General features: G+C 57.0%; 1 protein-coding gene across 1 annotated transcript; it reads right to left on the reverse strand.

Annotated features, from left to right (window-relative positions):
• Nucleotides 1–2345: 2345 nt before the first annotated feature.
• Nucleotides 2346–13858, reverse strand: NYAP1 (neuronal tyrosine phosphorylated phosphoinositide-3-kinase adaptor 1). The gene is made up of 7 exons (XM_025380308.1): nt 13784–13858; nt 12382–12533; nt 10585–10946; nt 8096–9610; nt 7035–7247; nt 6669–6778; nt 2346–3521 (listed from the first exon to the last, which is right to left on the reverse strand). The coding sequence occupies exons 2-7, from the start codon at nt 12447–12449 to the stop codon at nt 3246–3248; spliced, it is 2544 nt and encodes an 847-aa protein (XP_025236093.1). The 5' UTR covers nt 12450–12533; nt 13784–13858; the 3' UTR covers nt 2346–3245.
• Between the last annotated feature and the right edge of the window lie 4207 nt (nt 13859–18065).

Consider the following 18065-nt stretch of genomic DNA (forward strand, 5'->3'; position numbering starts at 1 on the left):
GCCAGCTTTTTTTTTTTTTTTTGAGACAGGGTCTCACCCTGTTGCCCAGGCTGGAGTGCAGTGAAGCAATCATGGCTCACTGCAGCCTTGACCTCCTGAGCTCAAGCGATCCTCCCACCTCAGCCTCCTGAGTAACTGGGATTACAGACATATGCCACCAAGTCCAACTATTTTTTTTATTATTGTTTATAGAGACGGAGGCAGGGGTGTTCTGTGTTGCCCAGGCTGGTCTCGAACTCCTGGCCTCAAGTGATCCTCCTCCCTTGGGCCTCCCAAAGTGCTGGGATTACAGGCGTGAGCCACTGTGCCTGGCTATTCACCACATTTTCCAAAACTCTGTTCTATTGAGCAACAAACCATTCAACCTAAATATTCACCATTGCTTCAAATTTAATGTTCTTCCTCCAAAGTCACTCTCAAGCCCACCTGTCTCACTCTGTCATTTCTGCAATCACCAGAGCTTCAAACTTGGGCTTCTTTTTTTTTTTTTTGAGACGGAGTCTCGCTCCGTCGTCCAGGCTGGAGTGCAGTGGCCGGATCTCAGCTCACTGCAAGCTCCGCCTCCCGGGTTTATGGAGTAGCTGGGACTACAGGCACCTGCTACCTCGCCCGGCTAGTTTTTTGTACTTTTTAGTAGAGACGGGGTTTCACCGTGTTAGCCAGGATGGTCTCGATCTCCTGACCTCGTGATCCGCCCGTCTCGGCCTCCCAAAGTGCTGGAATTACAAGCTTGAGCCACCGCGCCAGCCCAAACTTGGGCCTCTTGTATGACCAGTTCTGCTGCTTCACCCCCATCCTGAGGGGGTTTCCTTTCAGTAGCCTCTTGCAACTGTCCCTAGCCCTCCATCCTCCCAGCACCCTCCTTATCCTCCTCCCTGGTGACAGATCACCTCCCAGCAGGATTCCCTGGCTTCCCTGGTGAGGACCTGAGTCTTGCCTTGTGGCCAGTCTTTCTGAACTAGCTTCATCATGGTTGGACCTCTTTTTTTTTTTTTTTTTTTTTTGAGATGGAGTTTCACTCTTGTTGCCCAGGCTGGAGTGCAATGGCATGACCTCGGTTCACTGCTGCTGAAGTTTTGTCTGCAGCTCGTCCTGCTACACTGCAACCTCTGCCTCCCGGGTTCTGGTGATTCTCCTGCCTCAGCCTCCTGAGTAGCTGGGATTACAGGCATGTGCCACCATGCCCAGCTAATTTTTTTATATTTTTTAGTAGAGAAGGGGTTCCTCCATGTTGGTCAGGCTGGTCTCAAACTCCTGACCTCAGGTGATCCGTCCCACAGCCGGACCACTTAATGCCATCACCGTCATTTAAACATACTTCCTACCTCCCCCTGCCCCCACCTCCTACTGTTCCATAGACAATCAAACCATGACCGTGACCTTGGAGTTTTCCTCTTCCCCTCTCCAAACCTCACCTGTCCTCTTTTTTGGGGGGGGGGGAGACAGGATCTCACTCTGTTGACCAGGCTGGAGTGCAGTGGCACAATCTCTGCTCACTGCAGCCTCCGCCTCCTAGGTTCCAGCCATCCTCCCACTTCAGCCTCCTGAGTATCTGGGACTAAAGGCACATGCCACCACACCTGGCTAATTTTTGTATTTTTTATAGAGACAGAGTTTCTCTATGTTGCCTAGACTAGCTTACCTGTCCTTTTAGGGTAACTTTGCAGGAAGCCTTCTTAGATGATTCCAGCCCTGTACCCCTTCTTTTTTTTCGTTGTTGTTGTTGAGACGGAGTCTCACTCTGTCACCCAGGCTGGAGTGCAGTGGTGTGATCTCGGCTCACTGCAACTTCTACCTCCTGGGTTCAAGTGATTCTCCTGCCTCAGCCTCCCAAGTAGCTGGGATATAGCGCCACCACACCCCGCTAATTTTTGTATTTTTTTTTAGTAGAGATGAGGTTTTACCATGTTGGTCAGGCTGGTCTTGAACTCCTAACCTCAGGTGATCTGCCCACCTCGGCCTCCCAAAGTGCTGGGATTACAGGTGTGAGCCACCACACTTGGCCCTGTCCCCCATCTCTTACTCCTGCAACACTGTTTATTGTCATCTCAGGGTTTTTATCTCCCTGAGTAGATCACAAGGTGCTTGAAGGCAAGCTTCATACCCAAATATTCCTTCTGCATCAGTGCAATGCGAAAAACACATTCTGTGCACAAAAAATGCTAATGGAGTCATGGCCTGGTGCATTCCCGAAGACTTACCTGGAACTCCACCTCACCCTGTGACTTGGCCACAGCTACTCACCCCTCCCCGCACAACCTTCAACTCCCACCAACCAGGGGCAAGATGGGAAAAGGAGCAAGTGTAAGAATGACAGAGCACGCTGTGAAATAGAAGCAGCCAGCTTTAGGATCATGAGTCTTTTAATATATTATTCTGAAAAGAAAGGAATTAAAAAAAAGTTCCTGACATCTCTTCTGTGTTTTGTTTTTTAATTTAAATAAATACCCTGCCCACCCACCCCCACCCGCTAAAATTTCCCTCCTCCTCCCCCATCATCCCGCCCATCCCTGGCACTAGACCCTCACCCCAATACTAAATAAGATGCCTGATTCAGAGCAGGCCACACTGACTACCAAATTCTGGCAAATTGTAAATACTGTGAATGGTCTTGGGCCCTCTGCTTCCCTGGGCCCCTTCTTCTCTCGGTCCACTCCCCATGCGGACCCCTCCTTGGCTGTGGGGTGGCATGGATGGCGGGGCCTTTAGGCATTGGCACTGGGGAGAGTGCAAACTTGGCCCTGATTCTCCACTCCCGGCTCAGGAGTAGGTCAGAAGGGCCCAGAATCGCCCTCCAGACTGAAATAAATAACAAAATAAATACCCCCTCCCCAACTCCCGGCTCTCTAGAAAAGAGCTCCTCCATCTGGCACTCTAGTCCCTCTCTTTGAGCTCACCCACCCCCCTCTTCCTCCCATCCCTTCCTTCCTCCCTTCCCCATGCTGACCTCTGGCTTGGTTCAGGAGGAGACACGCACAGCGCCCAGGGGGGAGAACAGCCAGAGCGCCTCGCCCCAACCTCAAGCAAACCCTCCTCCTCCTCCAAGTTTCTCAGCAGCGCTGTTGGCACCCTAAGCCCAATGGGCCTGGCAGATTCTCTCCATCCCAGGGGGTACGGTGGAGGGCAGGGGTTCTCCCTGGCACTCTCCCACGTGGTCCTTCAATGTCTCTCAAGGCGAGGCTCCCGGGAGAGCCAGGCGTGCCCGCCCCCGCCCCAGTCCAGGCGCCCAGGTCCCCCCGCCCGCCTCAGATGGCGGTGTCCCAGAGGACCGTGTGCTGCCGGCGGCAGGGCGGGGTGCCGGACTTGCGGGGCTCGGGCCCCCGCCGCCAGCTGGGGAGGATAGGCATGCTCTCTTGTTTGCAGAGGCCTCGGTCCGGGCGGTGGCGCGCCTTGATCTCTTTGCATACGCAGCGCTTGCGCTCGATCACCTCCAGCAGCTTCCCGTCGCGTTCGCGGGCCGGCTGGGGCGGCAGGGGCGGCAGGGGCGGCAGGGGCAGCGGCAGCGGCAGCGCGGGGTGGGGCTGTGCCGCGGGCGGGGGAGAAAGGAAAAGGCGGGTAGGGTCGGGGACCTCAGCATGACCGGACCGGGTCCGCACTGCCTAGACCCACGTCTTCCCCTAGAAGCAAGTCCTTACTTGCCCCCCACGGCCTCGGCTGGCTCCCTCTGGCTGTGGGGCCCATGGGGGCCGAAATCCAACTCCGGCAGCTTTGGCCCAGTCACACCCTAGTCTTCCTAGACAGAGGCGTTTTGTAAGTTGCTCCCCCTAGAAGGGATGTCTTTGTTTCTCTCTTTCTTTTGTCTTTTTGAGACAGGGTCTGGCTCTGTCACCCAGGCCAGAGTGCAGTGGTGCAATAATAGCTCACTGCAGCCTCTACCTCCTAGACTCAAACAATCCTCCAGCTTCAGCCTCCCTCCCAAGTAGCTGGGACTACAGGCATATACCACTACACCAGCTAATTGTTTTGTTTTGTTTTTTTTTTTTTTTTTGAGACGGAGTCTCGCGCTGTGTCACCCAGGCTGGAGTGCAGTGGCGCGATCTCGGCTCACTGCAAGCTCCGCCTCCCAGGTTCAGGCCATTCTCCTGCCTCAGCCTCCGAGTAGCTGGGACTACAGGCGCCCGCCACCACGCCCGGCTAGTTTTTTGTATTTTTAGTAGAGACGGGGTTTCACCATGTTAGCCAGGATGGTCTCGATCTCCTGACCTCGTGATCCGCCCGCCTCGGCCTCCCAAAGTGCTGGGATTACAGGCTTGAGCCACCGCGCCCGGCCTACACCAGCTAATTGTTAAAAAATTAAATTAAAAATTTTTTTTGTATTGATTGGATCTTGCTTTGTTGCCAATCCTGGTCTTGAACTCCTGGCCTCAAGGGATCCTCTCATCTTGGCCTCCCAAAGCACTGGGATTACAGGTATCAACTACTGTGCCCAGCTGGGGCAAGGGTAGACAGGGTCCCTTCCTTCCTCTCTCTCTCTCTCTCCCAGCTGGGGCAAGGGTAGACAGGGTCCCTTCCTTCCTCTCTCTCTCTCTCTCTCTCTCTTTTGACAGGTTCTCCCTCTGACACCCAGGCTGGAGTACAGTGGCACGACCATGGCTTACTGCAGCCTCCACCTCCCAGGCTCAAGTGATTCTCCTGCCTCAGCCTTCAGAGTTACTGGAACTACAGGCACGCACCACCTGTCTGGATAATTTTTTAATTTTTTGTAAAGACAGGGTCTCCCTATGTCGCCCAGGCTAGTACAGAATTCCTGGGCTCAACCACTTCTCTTGCCTGGGCCTCCCAAAGTACTAGGATTATAGGCGTGAGCTACCATGCTTGACCTCTTTATTTTTATTTCTTTTGAGACAGGGTCTTGCCCTTACACTCAGGATAGAGTGCTGTGGTGGGATCACAGTTCATTGCAACCTCAGTCTCCTGGGTTCAAGCGATCCTCCCATCTCTGCCTCCCACAGTTCTGGGATTACAGGCACAAGACATGGTGCCCAGTGGGGAGGTCTTTTTCCTAAATTGCGCAAAGGTGCGCTGTTGTCTAGTGGTGGCCCTGACTGATCTCCAAGCTGGGCCCTACCTTGCTGCCCATCTTTTTTTTTTTTTTTTTTTTTTTTTGAGACTGAGTCTGGCTCTGTCGCCCAGGCTGGAGTGCAGTGGCCGGATCTCAGCTCACTGCAAGCTCTGCCTCCCGGGTTTACGCCATTCTCCTGCCTCAGCCTCCGGAGTAGCTGGGACCACAGGCGCCCGCCACCTCGCCCGGCTAGTTTTTTGTATTTTTTAATAGAGACGGGGTTTCACCGTGTTAGCCAGGATGGTCTTGATCTCCTGACCTTGTGATCCGCCCGTCTCAGCCTCCCAAAGTGCTGGGATTACAGGCTTGAGCCACCGCGCCCGGCCTTGCTGCCCATCTTAAGCAAACCTTCAAACCCTTCCCAGATCCTCTCCCAACCCCCTCACTCTCATTCCTGGGTTCCTGTTAGTCTGTATTGGCTCAGACCCCAGCCTGCATGGCCCTTTGTTTTGTTTTTTTTGTTTGTTTGTTTGTTTTGAGACAGAGTCTTAACTCTGTCGCCCAGGCTGGAGTGCAGTGGCATGATCTCGCCTCACTGCAGCCTCTGTCTCCCGGGGTCAAGCAATTCTTCTGCCTCAGCCTCCTGAGTAGCTGGGATTACGGGTGCCTGCCCCAACGTCCAGCTAATTTTTGTGGGTTTTTTTGTTTTTTGTTTTTGAGACAGAGTCTCTTTCTGTTGCCCAGGCCACTGGAGTGCAGTGGCGTGATCTTGGCTCACTGCAACCTCCATCTCCCGGGTTCAAGCGATTCTCCTGCCTCAGCCTCCCGAGTAGCTGGGACCACAGGCGCGCACCACCACACCCGGCTAATTTTTGTATTTTTAGTAGAGATGGGGTTTCACCATGTTGGTCAGGCTGGTCTCGAACTCCTGGCCTCATGATCCACTCGCCTCAGCCTCCCAAACTGCTGGGATTACAGGCATGAGCCACCGCACCTGGCCCTAATTTTTGTATTTTTAGTAGAGAAAGTGTTTCACCAGTTGGCCAGGCTGGTCTCGAACTCCTGACCTCAGGTGATCTGCCCGTCTCGGCCTCCCAAAGTGCTGCAATTACAGGCATAAGCCACCGCACCCTGCCTGGCCCCTTTCTTTCTTTCTTTTTTTTTTTTCTTCTAAGACAGGGTCTCACCTTGTGGCTCAGGCTGGAATGCAGTAGCGTGATCATGGCTCACTGCAACCTCCACCTCCCAGGGTAAAGCCATCCTCCTACCTCAACCTCCAGAGTAGCTGGAAATCAGGCTTGCGCCGGCACACCTGACTACATTTTTTATTTTTTATAGAGATGGGGTCTCGCTATGTGGCCCAGGCTCATCTTGAACTCCTGGGCTCAAGCAATCTACTTGCCTCGGCTTCTGAAAGCATTGAGATTACAGGTGTGAGCCCCTGCAACTGGCCTTCTTTTAAAAAGCAAAATAGACAGGGTGTCATTATGTTGCTCAAGCTAATGAACTTCTGGCCTCAAGTGACCCTCCTGCCTTGGCCTCCCAAAGTGCTGGAATTACAGGCATGAGCCACTGTGCCCAGCCCTGGCCCCTTTATTGCTTTTCTTTGCACATTCAAGCCTTCTCCACCTGCTCCTTCACAAATAAAAGAAAAACCAAGCCTCACCTGGCTCGGGGCATCCCTGGGCTGGCTGCAGGGCCGGGGTGTGTGGAGCGCAACCTGCCGGACTCCGGAGGTGGAGGCCGAGCGCCCTAGGCGGTAGCCTCCCGTGAAGTCTGAGGTGGAAGAAGGAGGAGTGAGGAGGGCAGGAGCCTCAGGTGCCCCTCCCCTAGTTCCCAGTCCCCTGCCCTTGAATGATCCAGGCTGCCCCTGCCTCATCAAGGCGGAAAAGGGGGTGGAGATGTGGTATGAAGATTTAGGGCCCTGGATGTGGACATGAACAGGTGAGAGGAAGTCAGGACAGGTGCGGCCAGACCCCGGGAGATCCCCCAGCCAGCCCCACTGTGCACAGGTCTGTGCAGGCCACATCACCTCCATTGCGGTGGCAGGCAGGGAAGGTCTGGCAAGGAATGGGCAGCGCGGTGCGGCTCCCTCCTCGGTCTCCGTGGTGGATCCTGGCCAGCAGGCCCTCTGCCCCCTGGCTCCTCACTGGGATCCCTGATGTCACCGGGCCCCTGTCCTCACGCTCCACCTTGCCTGGACCCTCGGCACTGCCATTCCAGGCCCGGGCACCATCCTCGACCTCTGCTGGGATGACAAGGAAAGCTGTGTGCCTGCACATTGGAGGCGTCCTTCTCTCCCTCCGGTCACACATGCTGCAGCATGGGTGGACCAGGAGACACAACTGCCCCTTTTGCAAGTAACAGCTGGGATGGGGTTCCTTCACACTCCCCCCCCACACACACACACGTACATACACCTGTTCCTTTCCACCCATTGGTACCATCTCCTGGGGTTGAGAATCATGTATATGTGCTGCATCCAAACCCTTTTCCCTGGTCAGAGGGGCCTCCCCAACCCCAGCTTTAGCTTCCAAGCCCCTCCATCTCCAGCTAGGGCCAGAATGACCATCCCCCTGGGACCAAGACCTGTAGGGTGAGAATCCCAATTCCTGAGCCCAGAAGGAGGAGGGCAGGGGGAAGGGCTGCCTGTGAACTAAGCTCATCTCTGAGAGGAGGCCTGGCAGAGCATTGCGTTGCCAGGCAACGGTAGGGGCCTTCTCTCCTCTCCCTCCTGTCTGGATGGGTTGCCATGGTAACAGCTGGGAGGCAGCTGTGTTTAGTTCCTGGTGCGCACACTCACAAGCACACACCCCTGCAGCCCCGGGAAGGGAGGGGCAGGGAGCAGAGCAGGACAGGGCCAGATTTGACCCCCTTCGCCTCCCAGACCTTCCTGCCCCTCCAGCGCACACTGGGTGACCCCCGTCTTTCTGTCTATTGCTCACTTCCACCCCTCTGGTCTCCTAGAAAACATCCCAGACTCAAGACTGTGACTTCCAAATAACCCCTCCAACACCTCCCCCAAACCATCGCAGGCATTCCCAGCTGCCCCCCACCCCCGACGCCAGCCCCCACTCCCCACCCCTCACTCACTGTCCAACTCCTTTGCTTTTCTCCCTCCATAGAGGACCTTTCTCTGCAGGGCCCAGCCTGCCCCAAATGTCGCAGCGCCCATCTCCTCCTCTTCCTCCTCTGGTGTCCCTGCACTGGCGATGACGTGGGCACAGGAGATGCTGGCAAAAGCACCCCCATCGGTCCCTTGCTCCTGCAGCTGAATCTTGACCATGGGGGACGGGGCCCCCACACCACAGCCCTTATTCAGCACCCCCCCAGCCTTGAGGCTCTCATAGGCAGGGGGTCTCTTAAGCCCAGCTGCTGTGGCTGGGTAGGTCCACAGTGGGGTCAGGGGGCCTGCAGTTGGGTCTGGAAGGCTGTGGGGGGAGGCCAGGCAGCCGCGGTGGTGGAGGACCCCAGCTGCTGCGCCCATGGCCCCACTGTGGGGGCTGGACTTCCCTGGCATGGGGGGCCTCGAGCTGGTACACAGCATCCCATGGAGGACTGAGATCTCCTTCTCCGTCTTTGGCTCCCCAACACCCAGGGGTGGACCGGCTGGCAGGACAGAGTGCGTGGTCACCTTGACCGCCGAGTACACCATAGTGTAAGACACGGCCTTGTCCTTGGGGGGGCCGGGGAGCAAGGCGGCCGGGGCAGGGGGGGCTGCCGGCGCCCCCGCCGCCTTAGGGCAGATCATGCTGTGGGAGTTGGGGAGCTCCCGCTCCCCCCGGGGCTGGCCAGAGCCCTGGGGTGGCAACGGTGTCGAGTGGCTCCGGGCCCGGCCCGATGGTCCCAGCAGCAGCAGGTTGGCAGCAGGAGGTGGAGGCGGTGGGGGAGGCGTCTCCCGCTCCCGTGCAGGCACTTGGGGAGCTGGGGTGGAGCCGGCTGGCTCCTTGGAGTGGCAGAGGACAGGTAGCCTCGAGACCCCATCGCCAGGGGTTCGGGAAGCAGACTTGGCTTGGGGGAAGGCCAGGAGTGGAGGCCGGTGCTGAAGGAGGTTTGGGAAGGGTGGGGGGATTTCACAAGGAATGGTCTTGGTGGGCGTCCCATCCCTCCGGCTCGGAAGGGCTGAAGCTGGGCGGCGGTGGGCATGGGGCGGAAGGGCGTGAGGCTGTTGTGGCGGGGATGTTGCGGTCAATGGTGGAGGGCCATTGGCCCGGCCTTCCCCGGCCTCTTCCGGCAGCGGGTACTTCATCTCCTCATAGATGGCCTCACTCTCTTCAGAGTCCGAGTCGGCGCCCGCTGGAGGGGTCGGGCCCCCACCCCCAAGAGGGGGCCCAGCCAGGCCTCCTCCACTTCGTCCTCCTCCCCTAAAGACGTCCCCCACCATCTCAATGTACACAGGCTCTTCCTGGGCACCCACATCAGGGTCCCCAGCTACTCGGGACCCCCTAGTGAGGCGCTGAAGAGGCAGGTTCCCCCCTCGAGGAGAGGGGCCTGGGGGGCAGGACTCATCGAAGGAGACAGAGAGCTGGGTGTTAGGGCTTCGCCTGGGCTTCTGCGGAGGAACCTTCCGGCTGGACTCTCGGCCCTCTGGGGTTGGCTTCTGTGAGCCTGGACAGGACAAGAAAGAGAAAAATAAACCAGGCTTTTAATGAGGGGAGCAAGTGGGAGGAGCCCATTCTGATCCCTTGACCCCTCTGCAAGGACATATCTGCCTCTTCATTTTCCCCACATTCCCCAACTTACAGCCCCAGGAGGCTTCTTCATTTCTTTTTTATTTTTTAATAGAGACAGGTCTTTCCATGTTGCCCAGACTGGTCCCAAACTCCTGGGCTCAAGGGATCCTCCTGCCTCGGCCTCCTAAAGCACTAGGATTCCAGGCATCAGCCACCATGCCCAGCTGTAGGTTACTTTTCTACTAGTCAGCCCTTGGTCTTTTTAAAACATCAACTAATTGGCCAGGCACAGTGGCTCATGCCTGTAATCCCAGCACTTTGGGAGGCCGAGGTGGGTGGATTACCTGAGGCCAGCAAGCCTGGCCTTGTCAGCCTGGTCAACAAGGCGAAACCCTGACTCTACAAAAATACAAAAAATTATCCAGGCGTGGTGATGGACGCCCGTAATCCCAGCTACCTGGGAGGCTGAGGCAGGAGAACTGCTTGAACCTGGGAGGTGGAGGATGCAGTGAGCTGAGATCGCGCCATTGCACTCCTGCCTGGGCGACAGAGCGAGACTCTGTCTCAAAAAAAAAAAAAAAAAAGTGCTGGGATTACGGGCATGAGCCATCGTGTCTGTCCCACAGTCCTCAGTCTTTCTAATGTATTCTCCAGAATCCGCAGCTCCTACCCTCATTGTCCCTCCGAGGCCACCACGCCTTTCTCAAGAACTTTTCAGGGAGTGTCCCCTGCCCTTGGATGGTTCATCTCAGGCCCATCCAAAAGCACCCCCCCAATTCCTTTTAAGAATGGAATCTTCCACTTCCTTGGTTCTTCCCTGAATGAACCCTCCCAGCAAGCCTCCCCCGGCCTGGAATAGATCCTCCCAGCTCCCAGCTCCACCCCAGGGAGAGATAGGGGGTATCTCACCTGCTTTCTTGCTGGGGGGCGTCTCTGCCCCCGACCCGGGCCCCACCATGCTGAGCTTGGTGCTGGGGTGTCTCCGGGGCTTGGCAGGGGGTCTTCGGATGCTGCTGTCCTCTGTGAGGCCTCCACCGCCCCCACCAGGGCCACCCCCGACACTGTCCATGCTGCCCACCGAGTGGCAGGAGAGGGAGCGTGGGGCCATGGCACTGCGGCAGGGGTGCGGGGTGTGCTCCTGGGAGGCAGGCATCGTCATGAAACCCATCCTGAGGGAGCGCCGTAGCGAGGCGATGTCCCGCACACGGACCCCAGGCCCCTGGCCGGCCGCTGGCCCAGCTGAGCCAGCGGGGGCCACCTCCTTACTGGAGCTGGGGAGAGAAGGCCACGATGGAGTGGAGGAAGGGCCTCGGACCTGGGCCTCCCCCTTCTCCACCCCAAGAGGTGTCAGCAACCTTGTGGCTTCCCAGGGAGGAGGACAGGAGCCTGGGTGGGGACAGGGTTGCCAGAAGGTCCAGGGCACCAATGAAGGGGCTTCAGGCAGAATCTTGGGCTTTAAAAAGGCAAGGCAGTTGGGGGCAGGTATGAGAAGAGGGGTAAGTATGCCTGCAGGGGAGCATCCCTGGGGCTGGCAGATCCCAGCCTGGGCACCTATGTGGACAGCCTTGTGCAGAGATAGAGATACAAACCCAGGTAACACAGACAGACACACCTGCCCCCACAGCTCCTCGGCCCCTCTCACTCTCACACTGGCCCACACCTGGCCTCTGGTCTCCCCTCCTGCCCAGTCACTGTGACCTACACCCCCATGGCACACCTCCTCTCCCAGATGCACGATGTGTCCCTCCAGGACCAGAGCAGCCTCTCTCCCCTGGCCCATCCTTCTTCCTCCCTCTCCCCTGGTGTTGTCCTCTCTCTGTCACCCTCCCTGGCTCACCCCCATTCCATTCCACTCTCCCTGAGCTTCTGTCTGAGTGGAGGGTTGCGGGGAGTGGAGGGGGGGCGGCTGGCAGGGAAGAGAGGAGAGCTGTGTGGGGTGGGCGCTCATTAAGGCCCTGTCTGCTAGCCCTTCATTAGGGAGAGATCGCTGCAGCGATCACTCTGATTAATCTAATTAACAACAAGAATTAAACTCCACAGTTTCGAGGAAGGAAAAGGGAGGTGGCTGTGACAGGCTCCAAGTTGCTGTGAAGTCAATGGGAGTGAAGAGGAGAAGGAGAGAAGGATGGGAGAGGCCAGGCCCCAGGTCCCTGGAAGGGCAAGCGGGGAGGCAGACAGGGATGCAGGGGTCCGGGGGTCGTGCCCTGCCCCGGCTCTTTGGCAAGGCCCAGCCCGCATGTCCGCCCACCACACACACAACTTGACCACTCGCCTCCTGCAGCAGGGGAAACTGGGAGGAGGCCAAGTGGATGTTCTCTGATGCCCCTGAAATGACCCCTTCCCTAGACCCTGGGAGGGGGGCGGGGCCTGCCCCTTCCAAGGTCAGGTGACAGGAGAGCCCACAGCCAGCCCCAAATTTGCAGAAAGGAGAAGGGCTACAGGCCAGAGGTGAGTCAGGAAGGAGTGACTTGGGCCTCTGGGGATGGGGAACAACCAAAGGGGTGCTCCTGGGCTGTAAACCCCCCCGCAGGAGGGCAGGAGTTGGGCCAGGACAATCTGTGTGCAATCCTGGCCGTTCCGTACTGACTCTGAGAGCAGAGAGCTCACTCATGACAAGGCTGCCAGGCCCCCGAGAAGGGCTGTGGCCCAGTGAGGGGGCAGGCAGAGGTGCGGAAGGAAAGGGAACGGACTGGGGCACAGCCTTACCTCCTCTTGGCCTCTTCTTCCTTGTGCTGCCTCCACTCCAGCTTGGTTTTTCGGTAGAGGAGGTTCATCTCGTGGGGCAGGAGGTGGGGGCTGGGGGGCCCTGCTCAGTGCCACCAGGCCCGGGGGGCGGCCCTCCCTGGGTCCCGGATCCACTGGGTTGGGGGAGGGGGTGGTGAGAAGGGGAAAAAAAGAAAGGTGGGATGGGTGGGGGCCAGGGATGAATGAAAGAGAGAAAAAGGAGAAGAGACATGACTCGGGTCCTCAGAGAGGAAAACACAGACAGAAAACCCAACACAGCTTCAAGGACCCACAGACAGATAGACAGACACAAGACCCCGACAAAGGTGTTCAGAGCCGCAAATGCACACTCTGGAGCGACCAGGTCAACACAGATTCCCTTCTTGTGTAAAGACATCCTGATCCACCACCCATACAGGCCCCACAAACGGACTGCAACCCCTCAGCTACACAAGTACACATTCAGACACACAAACCACAGAGCCACCGACCCACATCTACAGACAGAGGACCAGACACAGAGATTGGCATAGGTAAACAGAAACCTAGGGATAGACAGGCACACAGACATAAACACCCACAGACACACCCACAGACACACACACAGACCTCCAGACACACACAAATCTGCTACACGGAACCGGACACACCTACAGGCAAAGAGTTATGCCCAGGGCCTACTTGCGTACATTGCACCCCACTGGGGAAAGGGGAGATGGTCAGACTCTCCCTCCCATCTTGGGTTGTAGGGGGGGATCTTATGAGGGCAGGGTGGGGACGCTGAAGGAAGGATGGGAGACACCCTGAGTTGGGTATCTAAAATACCACCCATCCATCTATCTCCACTGCCTGCCTTCCCCCTCTTCCAGTTCTTCCCTGGGCCTGGGCCTTGGTCCACCCCGATTCTGGCTCCCTGGCCCTTTAGCAATGGTTTGGTCTCTGCCTCCCTCCCTCGCTGATGGCCCCAATCACCTTCTTCTTCCTCCAGGATTTGGGAGGCCCCCGGTTTTCCTCTTCCAGTCCCCGCCCCTCAATCCCACCCGGGGGGCTCCAGTCTGGCCCCATTGCTACCTTCTGGGCTGCGGCCTCCATACCTGCTCCGGTTTTCCTTCCCCCAAACCTACACTCTTCTTTTCGTCTTCAGCCTCACTTCTCCTCCCAGGCGCCCCTCCTTATAGCCGTCCTCCCCCTTCCCCTGTTCCAAACCTGGCCTGCTTCATCCCCCTTCTCCATCCAAGGGCCCCAGGTTCCTGGCACCCCTCCCCTTCCCCTTGTCCTGCTACCCTGGGCTTCTCCGCCTTTCGCTCCGCCAATCCTCCCTGTCCCTTGTCCCCCCACCCCAACCTTCCTGCACCAAGCCTCCCCAGTTTCTCCATCACCGTACCTGGCCTGCCGGGCGCCGGCCCCCCCATGCCGGGCTCCGCCCGGAGCAGGAGGAGGGAGGAGGAGAGACAGAGACAGACCGGGGGGAGCGAAGCTGGGCCCTGCCGCAGAGACAGCCCCGCCTCCGGGTCCGCCCCCAGACCCGCCCCCGGCCCCAAACCCACCCTTCCACACCCTCCAAGGACGGAACGGGAGCGGCCGTGCGGCGCGGGGCTGCGAGGCTGGGGCGCGGGGCGCGGGAGCCGCGGAGCCTGCGGGGACAGATTCGGAGGAAGGTCGTGGGGCGCTGGGGGCCCGGCGCCAGCTCGTCGCGGTCTTGGGGTGTCTACTCCTCGCCGCCCCTCGCCCCCTGCCCAGCCGGGCGGTGCTGGGTTCGGTCTCCCGGGCCCCGGCGGAGCGGCGTGCAGCGGCGCCCCCCAGCGGCAGCCTGGGGCCCGCGCCCCCGCCCCCGTCCCCGCCCCGTGCACCCCGTGCACCCCGTGCGCCCGGCGCGCCCCGGGTCCGCACCCAGCATCGGGCCGGGGCCGAGGCTGCGGCTGCGGGGCCCGGGGTGCAGTGAGGCGCCGAGGCCGCCAGGGGGTGCCGCTTTCCGTGCCGAGGGGCTCCGAGGGAACTGGACGGGAGGCGGCTCAGCCCAGCAGAGGGCGTGCTCAGGCGGCCGCGCCCCCTTTCCCCGCCGCCCCCAGGTGCCAGGAGAGCACCCGAGTTGGCTCGCAGGGGAATCGGCCGCCTCCCCCTGCAGCCTACCGGGGGTGCTCGGATCTCCTTCCATCGTCTGGGCTCAAAGCCGTCCGCCCCCGTGGTCCGAGCCCTCCTCTCATGACCTTTGACTCCGCCAGCGCCGCTCTCAACGACCAGGGTCGACCTCTGAGTGTGGCCACCACCCTGGCACTGTCAGGGGGCCGCTGCGGGACGTGACCTCGACCTCCCCGCCCATCGCTTTTCTCATCATCTCCCCTAGAAACAACTCTCTCTGAAATTCCTTGGGCGCACAGCTCTGTAGCGGGGGTAAATCAGCTCGAGAAGACCTCAGTTGTACCTTCCACGGGCTGGAAAATGGGCATGGCAAAGATAGGCATGGCCTAATCCCTGGCCTGCGAATGCTACTTCCCACGGCAGCGTCTTTGCAGACTTGCTGTGTGGCTTTAGGCAGATCGTGCAACCTCTCTGAGAGATGCTTTAGTCCAGGGATGTCTACTCTTTTGACTTCTCTGGACCACATTGGAAGAATAATTTGTCTTGGGCCACACATAAAATACTCTTAACACTGGCTGGGCGCGGTGGCTCACGCCTGTAATCCCAGCACTTTGTGAGGCCGAGGCTGGTGGATCACCTGACATCAGAAGTTTGAGACCAGCCTGGCCAACGTGGCAAAACCCTGTGTCTACTAAAAACAGAAAACATAAGCTTGGCATGGTGGCGTGCGCCTGTAATCCTAGCTACTCGGGAGGCCAAGGCAGGAGAATCGCTTGACCTGGGAGGTGAAGGTTGCAGCGAGCTGAGATCAGACCACTGCACTCCAGTCTAGGGGACAGAGTGAGACTCTTGCCTCAGAAAAAAACAAAAAAACAAAAAAACAAAAAACCCAAACTACTGATGTTTTAAGAAAGTTTACAAATTTGTCCTGGGCCACAAGCTGCCGGTGCAGTTGGACAAGCTGGCTTTAGTCCATTCTTTGTTGGCAGAGGAGGGGTAGTAAAATAATACCAAAGTGCCTTGTAAATTGTAAAGGGTCCTACATATTAAAGGCTATTAAGAATGCTCCCAGGGGAGGGAGATACTAAAACACTTAAAACCCATTTCACATTTATACCTTTAGTATGATTAGTTTTTACGTATAGGTCGGGAGCGGTGGCTCACGACTGTAATGCCAGCACTTCGGGAGGCTGAGGCGTGCAGATCACTTGAGGTCAGGAGTTCGAGACCAGCCTGGCCAACATGATGAGACCCCCCATCTCTACTAAAAATACAAAAATTAGCTGGGCGTGGTGGCGGGTGCCTACAATCTTAGCTACTCAGGAGGCTGAGGCAGGAGGATTGCAACCTGGGAGGCGGAGGTTGCAGTGAGATGAGATCATGGCACTGCACTCCAGCTTGGGTGACAGAGCGAGACTTCATCTCAAATTAAATTAAATTAAATTAAGACATAAAAATTTGTATGTATTCACTCAACAAACATTTCTGCAGAGGTCAGCAATGTGCCAGGGCCTCTAGACTCAGATACCAGTGCCTGAGGCAGAGAAAAGGATTGCCCAGGGCCGGGCGCGGTGGCTCAAGCCTGTAATCCCAGCACTTTGGGAGGCCGAGACGGGCGGATCACGAGGTCGGGAGATCGAGACCATCCTGGCTAACACGGTGAAACCCCGTCTCTACTAAAAAAATACAAAAAACTAGCCGGGCGACGTGGCGGGCGCCTGTAGTCCCAGCTACTCGGGAGGCTGAGGCAGGAGAATGGCCTAAACCCGGGAGGCGGAGCTTGCAGTGAGCTGAGATCCGGCCACTGCACTCTAGCCTGGGCAGCAGAGCGAGACTCTGTCTCAAAAAAAAAATAAAATAAAATAAAAAAATAAAAAAATAAAGGATTGCCCAAAGATAATTTTTTTTTTTTTTTTTTTTGAGATGGAGTCTCGCTCTGTCACCCAGGATGGAGTGCAGTGGCTGGATCTCAGCTCACTGCAAGCTCCGCCTCCCGGATTCACGCCATTCTCCTGCCTCAGCCTCCCGAGTAGCTGGGACTACAGGCGCCCGCCACCTCGCCCGGCTAGTTTTTTGTATTTTTTTAGTAGAGAAGGGGTTTCACCGTGTTAGCCAGGATGGTCTTGATCTCCTGACCTCGTGATCCGCCCGTCTCGGCCTCCCAAAGTGCTGGGATTACAGGCTTGAGCCACCGGGCCGGCCCCAAAGATAATTTTTGGATAGTTTGTAGCAAGTCAGCAAGAAGGAAGGAGGGCCTGGGGACGGAGGGACCAAGGCCGTGTTCTGAGTGTTGCTAGGGGAGAAGAGGTTCTGTGAGGGACAGAGGGATGCAGTCTGGAGGGGTAGGGAGCAGGTGGGAGGCTGCTTCCCAGACATCACTACTTGGGAGGCTCACAGACCTGGGCTATGGCAGTCATTGTTACTATGGCTTAAGGGAGAGAAACAGGAGTGTGGATGTTTCTAACAAAGAGATAAAGAACAAATACATAACGAGGGTAGGTATTCCATTGTTTTATTTTTACCTAACCCTAAAGAGGGGTTAGAAATTTCCCTGAGGCCAGGCACCATGGCTCACGCCTGTAATGTCAGCTTTTTGGAAGGCCCAGGTGGGAGTATCATTTGAGGCCAGCCTGGGCAACATAGTAAGACCCTGTCTCTATGAAAACTAAAAAATTAGCCAGGTGTGGTGGTGTACACCTGTGGTCCCAGCTACTAGGGAGGCAGAAGCAGGAGGATCACTTGAGGCCAGGAGTTCAAGACGACCCTGGGCAACATTGCAAGACCCCCATCTCTACCAAAAAAATTTTTTTAAAAAGAAATTTAGCCAGGCGTAGTAGTGTGTGTTTGTAGTCCCAGCTACTTGGTAGGCTGAGGCGGGAGGACCAACTGAAGCCAGGAGTTTGAGACCATACTGGGCAACATGGTGAGAGCTCCCATCTCTACAAAAATTTAAAAATTAGCTGGGTGTGGTGGCGTGCATCTAAAGTCCTAGCTACTTGGGAGGCTGAGGCAGGAGCATGGCTTGAGCCTAGGAGTTCCAGGCTGTGGTGAGCTATGATCACACCACTGCACTCCTTCCTGGGCAATAGAAAGAGAGAGAGCGAGAGAGAGAGAGAGCACCTGTCTCTAAAAAAAATGGGGGGGAGTGGTTGGGGCAAAGGGAAATAGTATAACATCCAGGATTTGATTTCAAATAGTCCAGCAAAAAACAGCTGGCCCCCACATGTCATTTCATTGAATGTCATTTCATTATAACGTTGATGATTTTTTAAAAATTGATTTTGGGGCCGGGCGCGGTGGCTCAAGCCTGTAATCCCAGCACTTTGGGAGGCCGAGGCGAGTGGATCACGAGGTCAGGAGATCGAGACTATCCTGGCTAACATGGTGAAACCCCGTCTCTACTAAAAATACAAAAAACTAGCCGGGCGTGGTGGCGGGCGCCTGTAGTCTCAGCTACTTGGGAGGCTGAGGTGGGAGAATGGCATGAACCCGGGAGGCGGAGCTTGCAGTGAGCCGAGATCACGCCACTGCACTCCAGCCTGGGAGCACAGCGAGACTCCGTCTCAAAAAAAAAAAAAAAAAAAAAA

The sequence above is a fragment of the Theropithecus gelada genome, chromosome 3, assembly GCF_003255815.1.
Source record: "Theropithecus gelada isolate Dixy chromosome 3, Tgel_1.0, whole genome shotgun sequence".
Lineage (NCBI taxonomy): Eukaryota > Metazoa > Chordata > Mammalia > Primates > Cercopithecidae > Theropithecus > Theropithecus gelada.

Excerpts from the sequence above, each read along its gene's own strand:
- NYAP1 (XM_025380308.1), bottom strand. The coding sequence starts at position 12,449 with ATGAACCTCCTCTACCGAAAAACCAAGCTGGAGTGGAGGCAGCACAAG. Across the intron at positions 7,248-8,095 it reads AAAAGCAAAGGAGTTGGACA|AGGTCGAGGATGGTGCCCGG; the intron begins GTGAGTGAGGGG and ends TCATCCCAGCAG. Across the intron at positions 3,522-6,668 it reads CCAGGGATGCCCCGAGCCAG|CCCCACCCCGCGCTGCCGCT; the intron begins GTGAGGCTTGGT and ends CCCGCGGCACAG.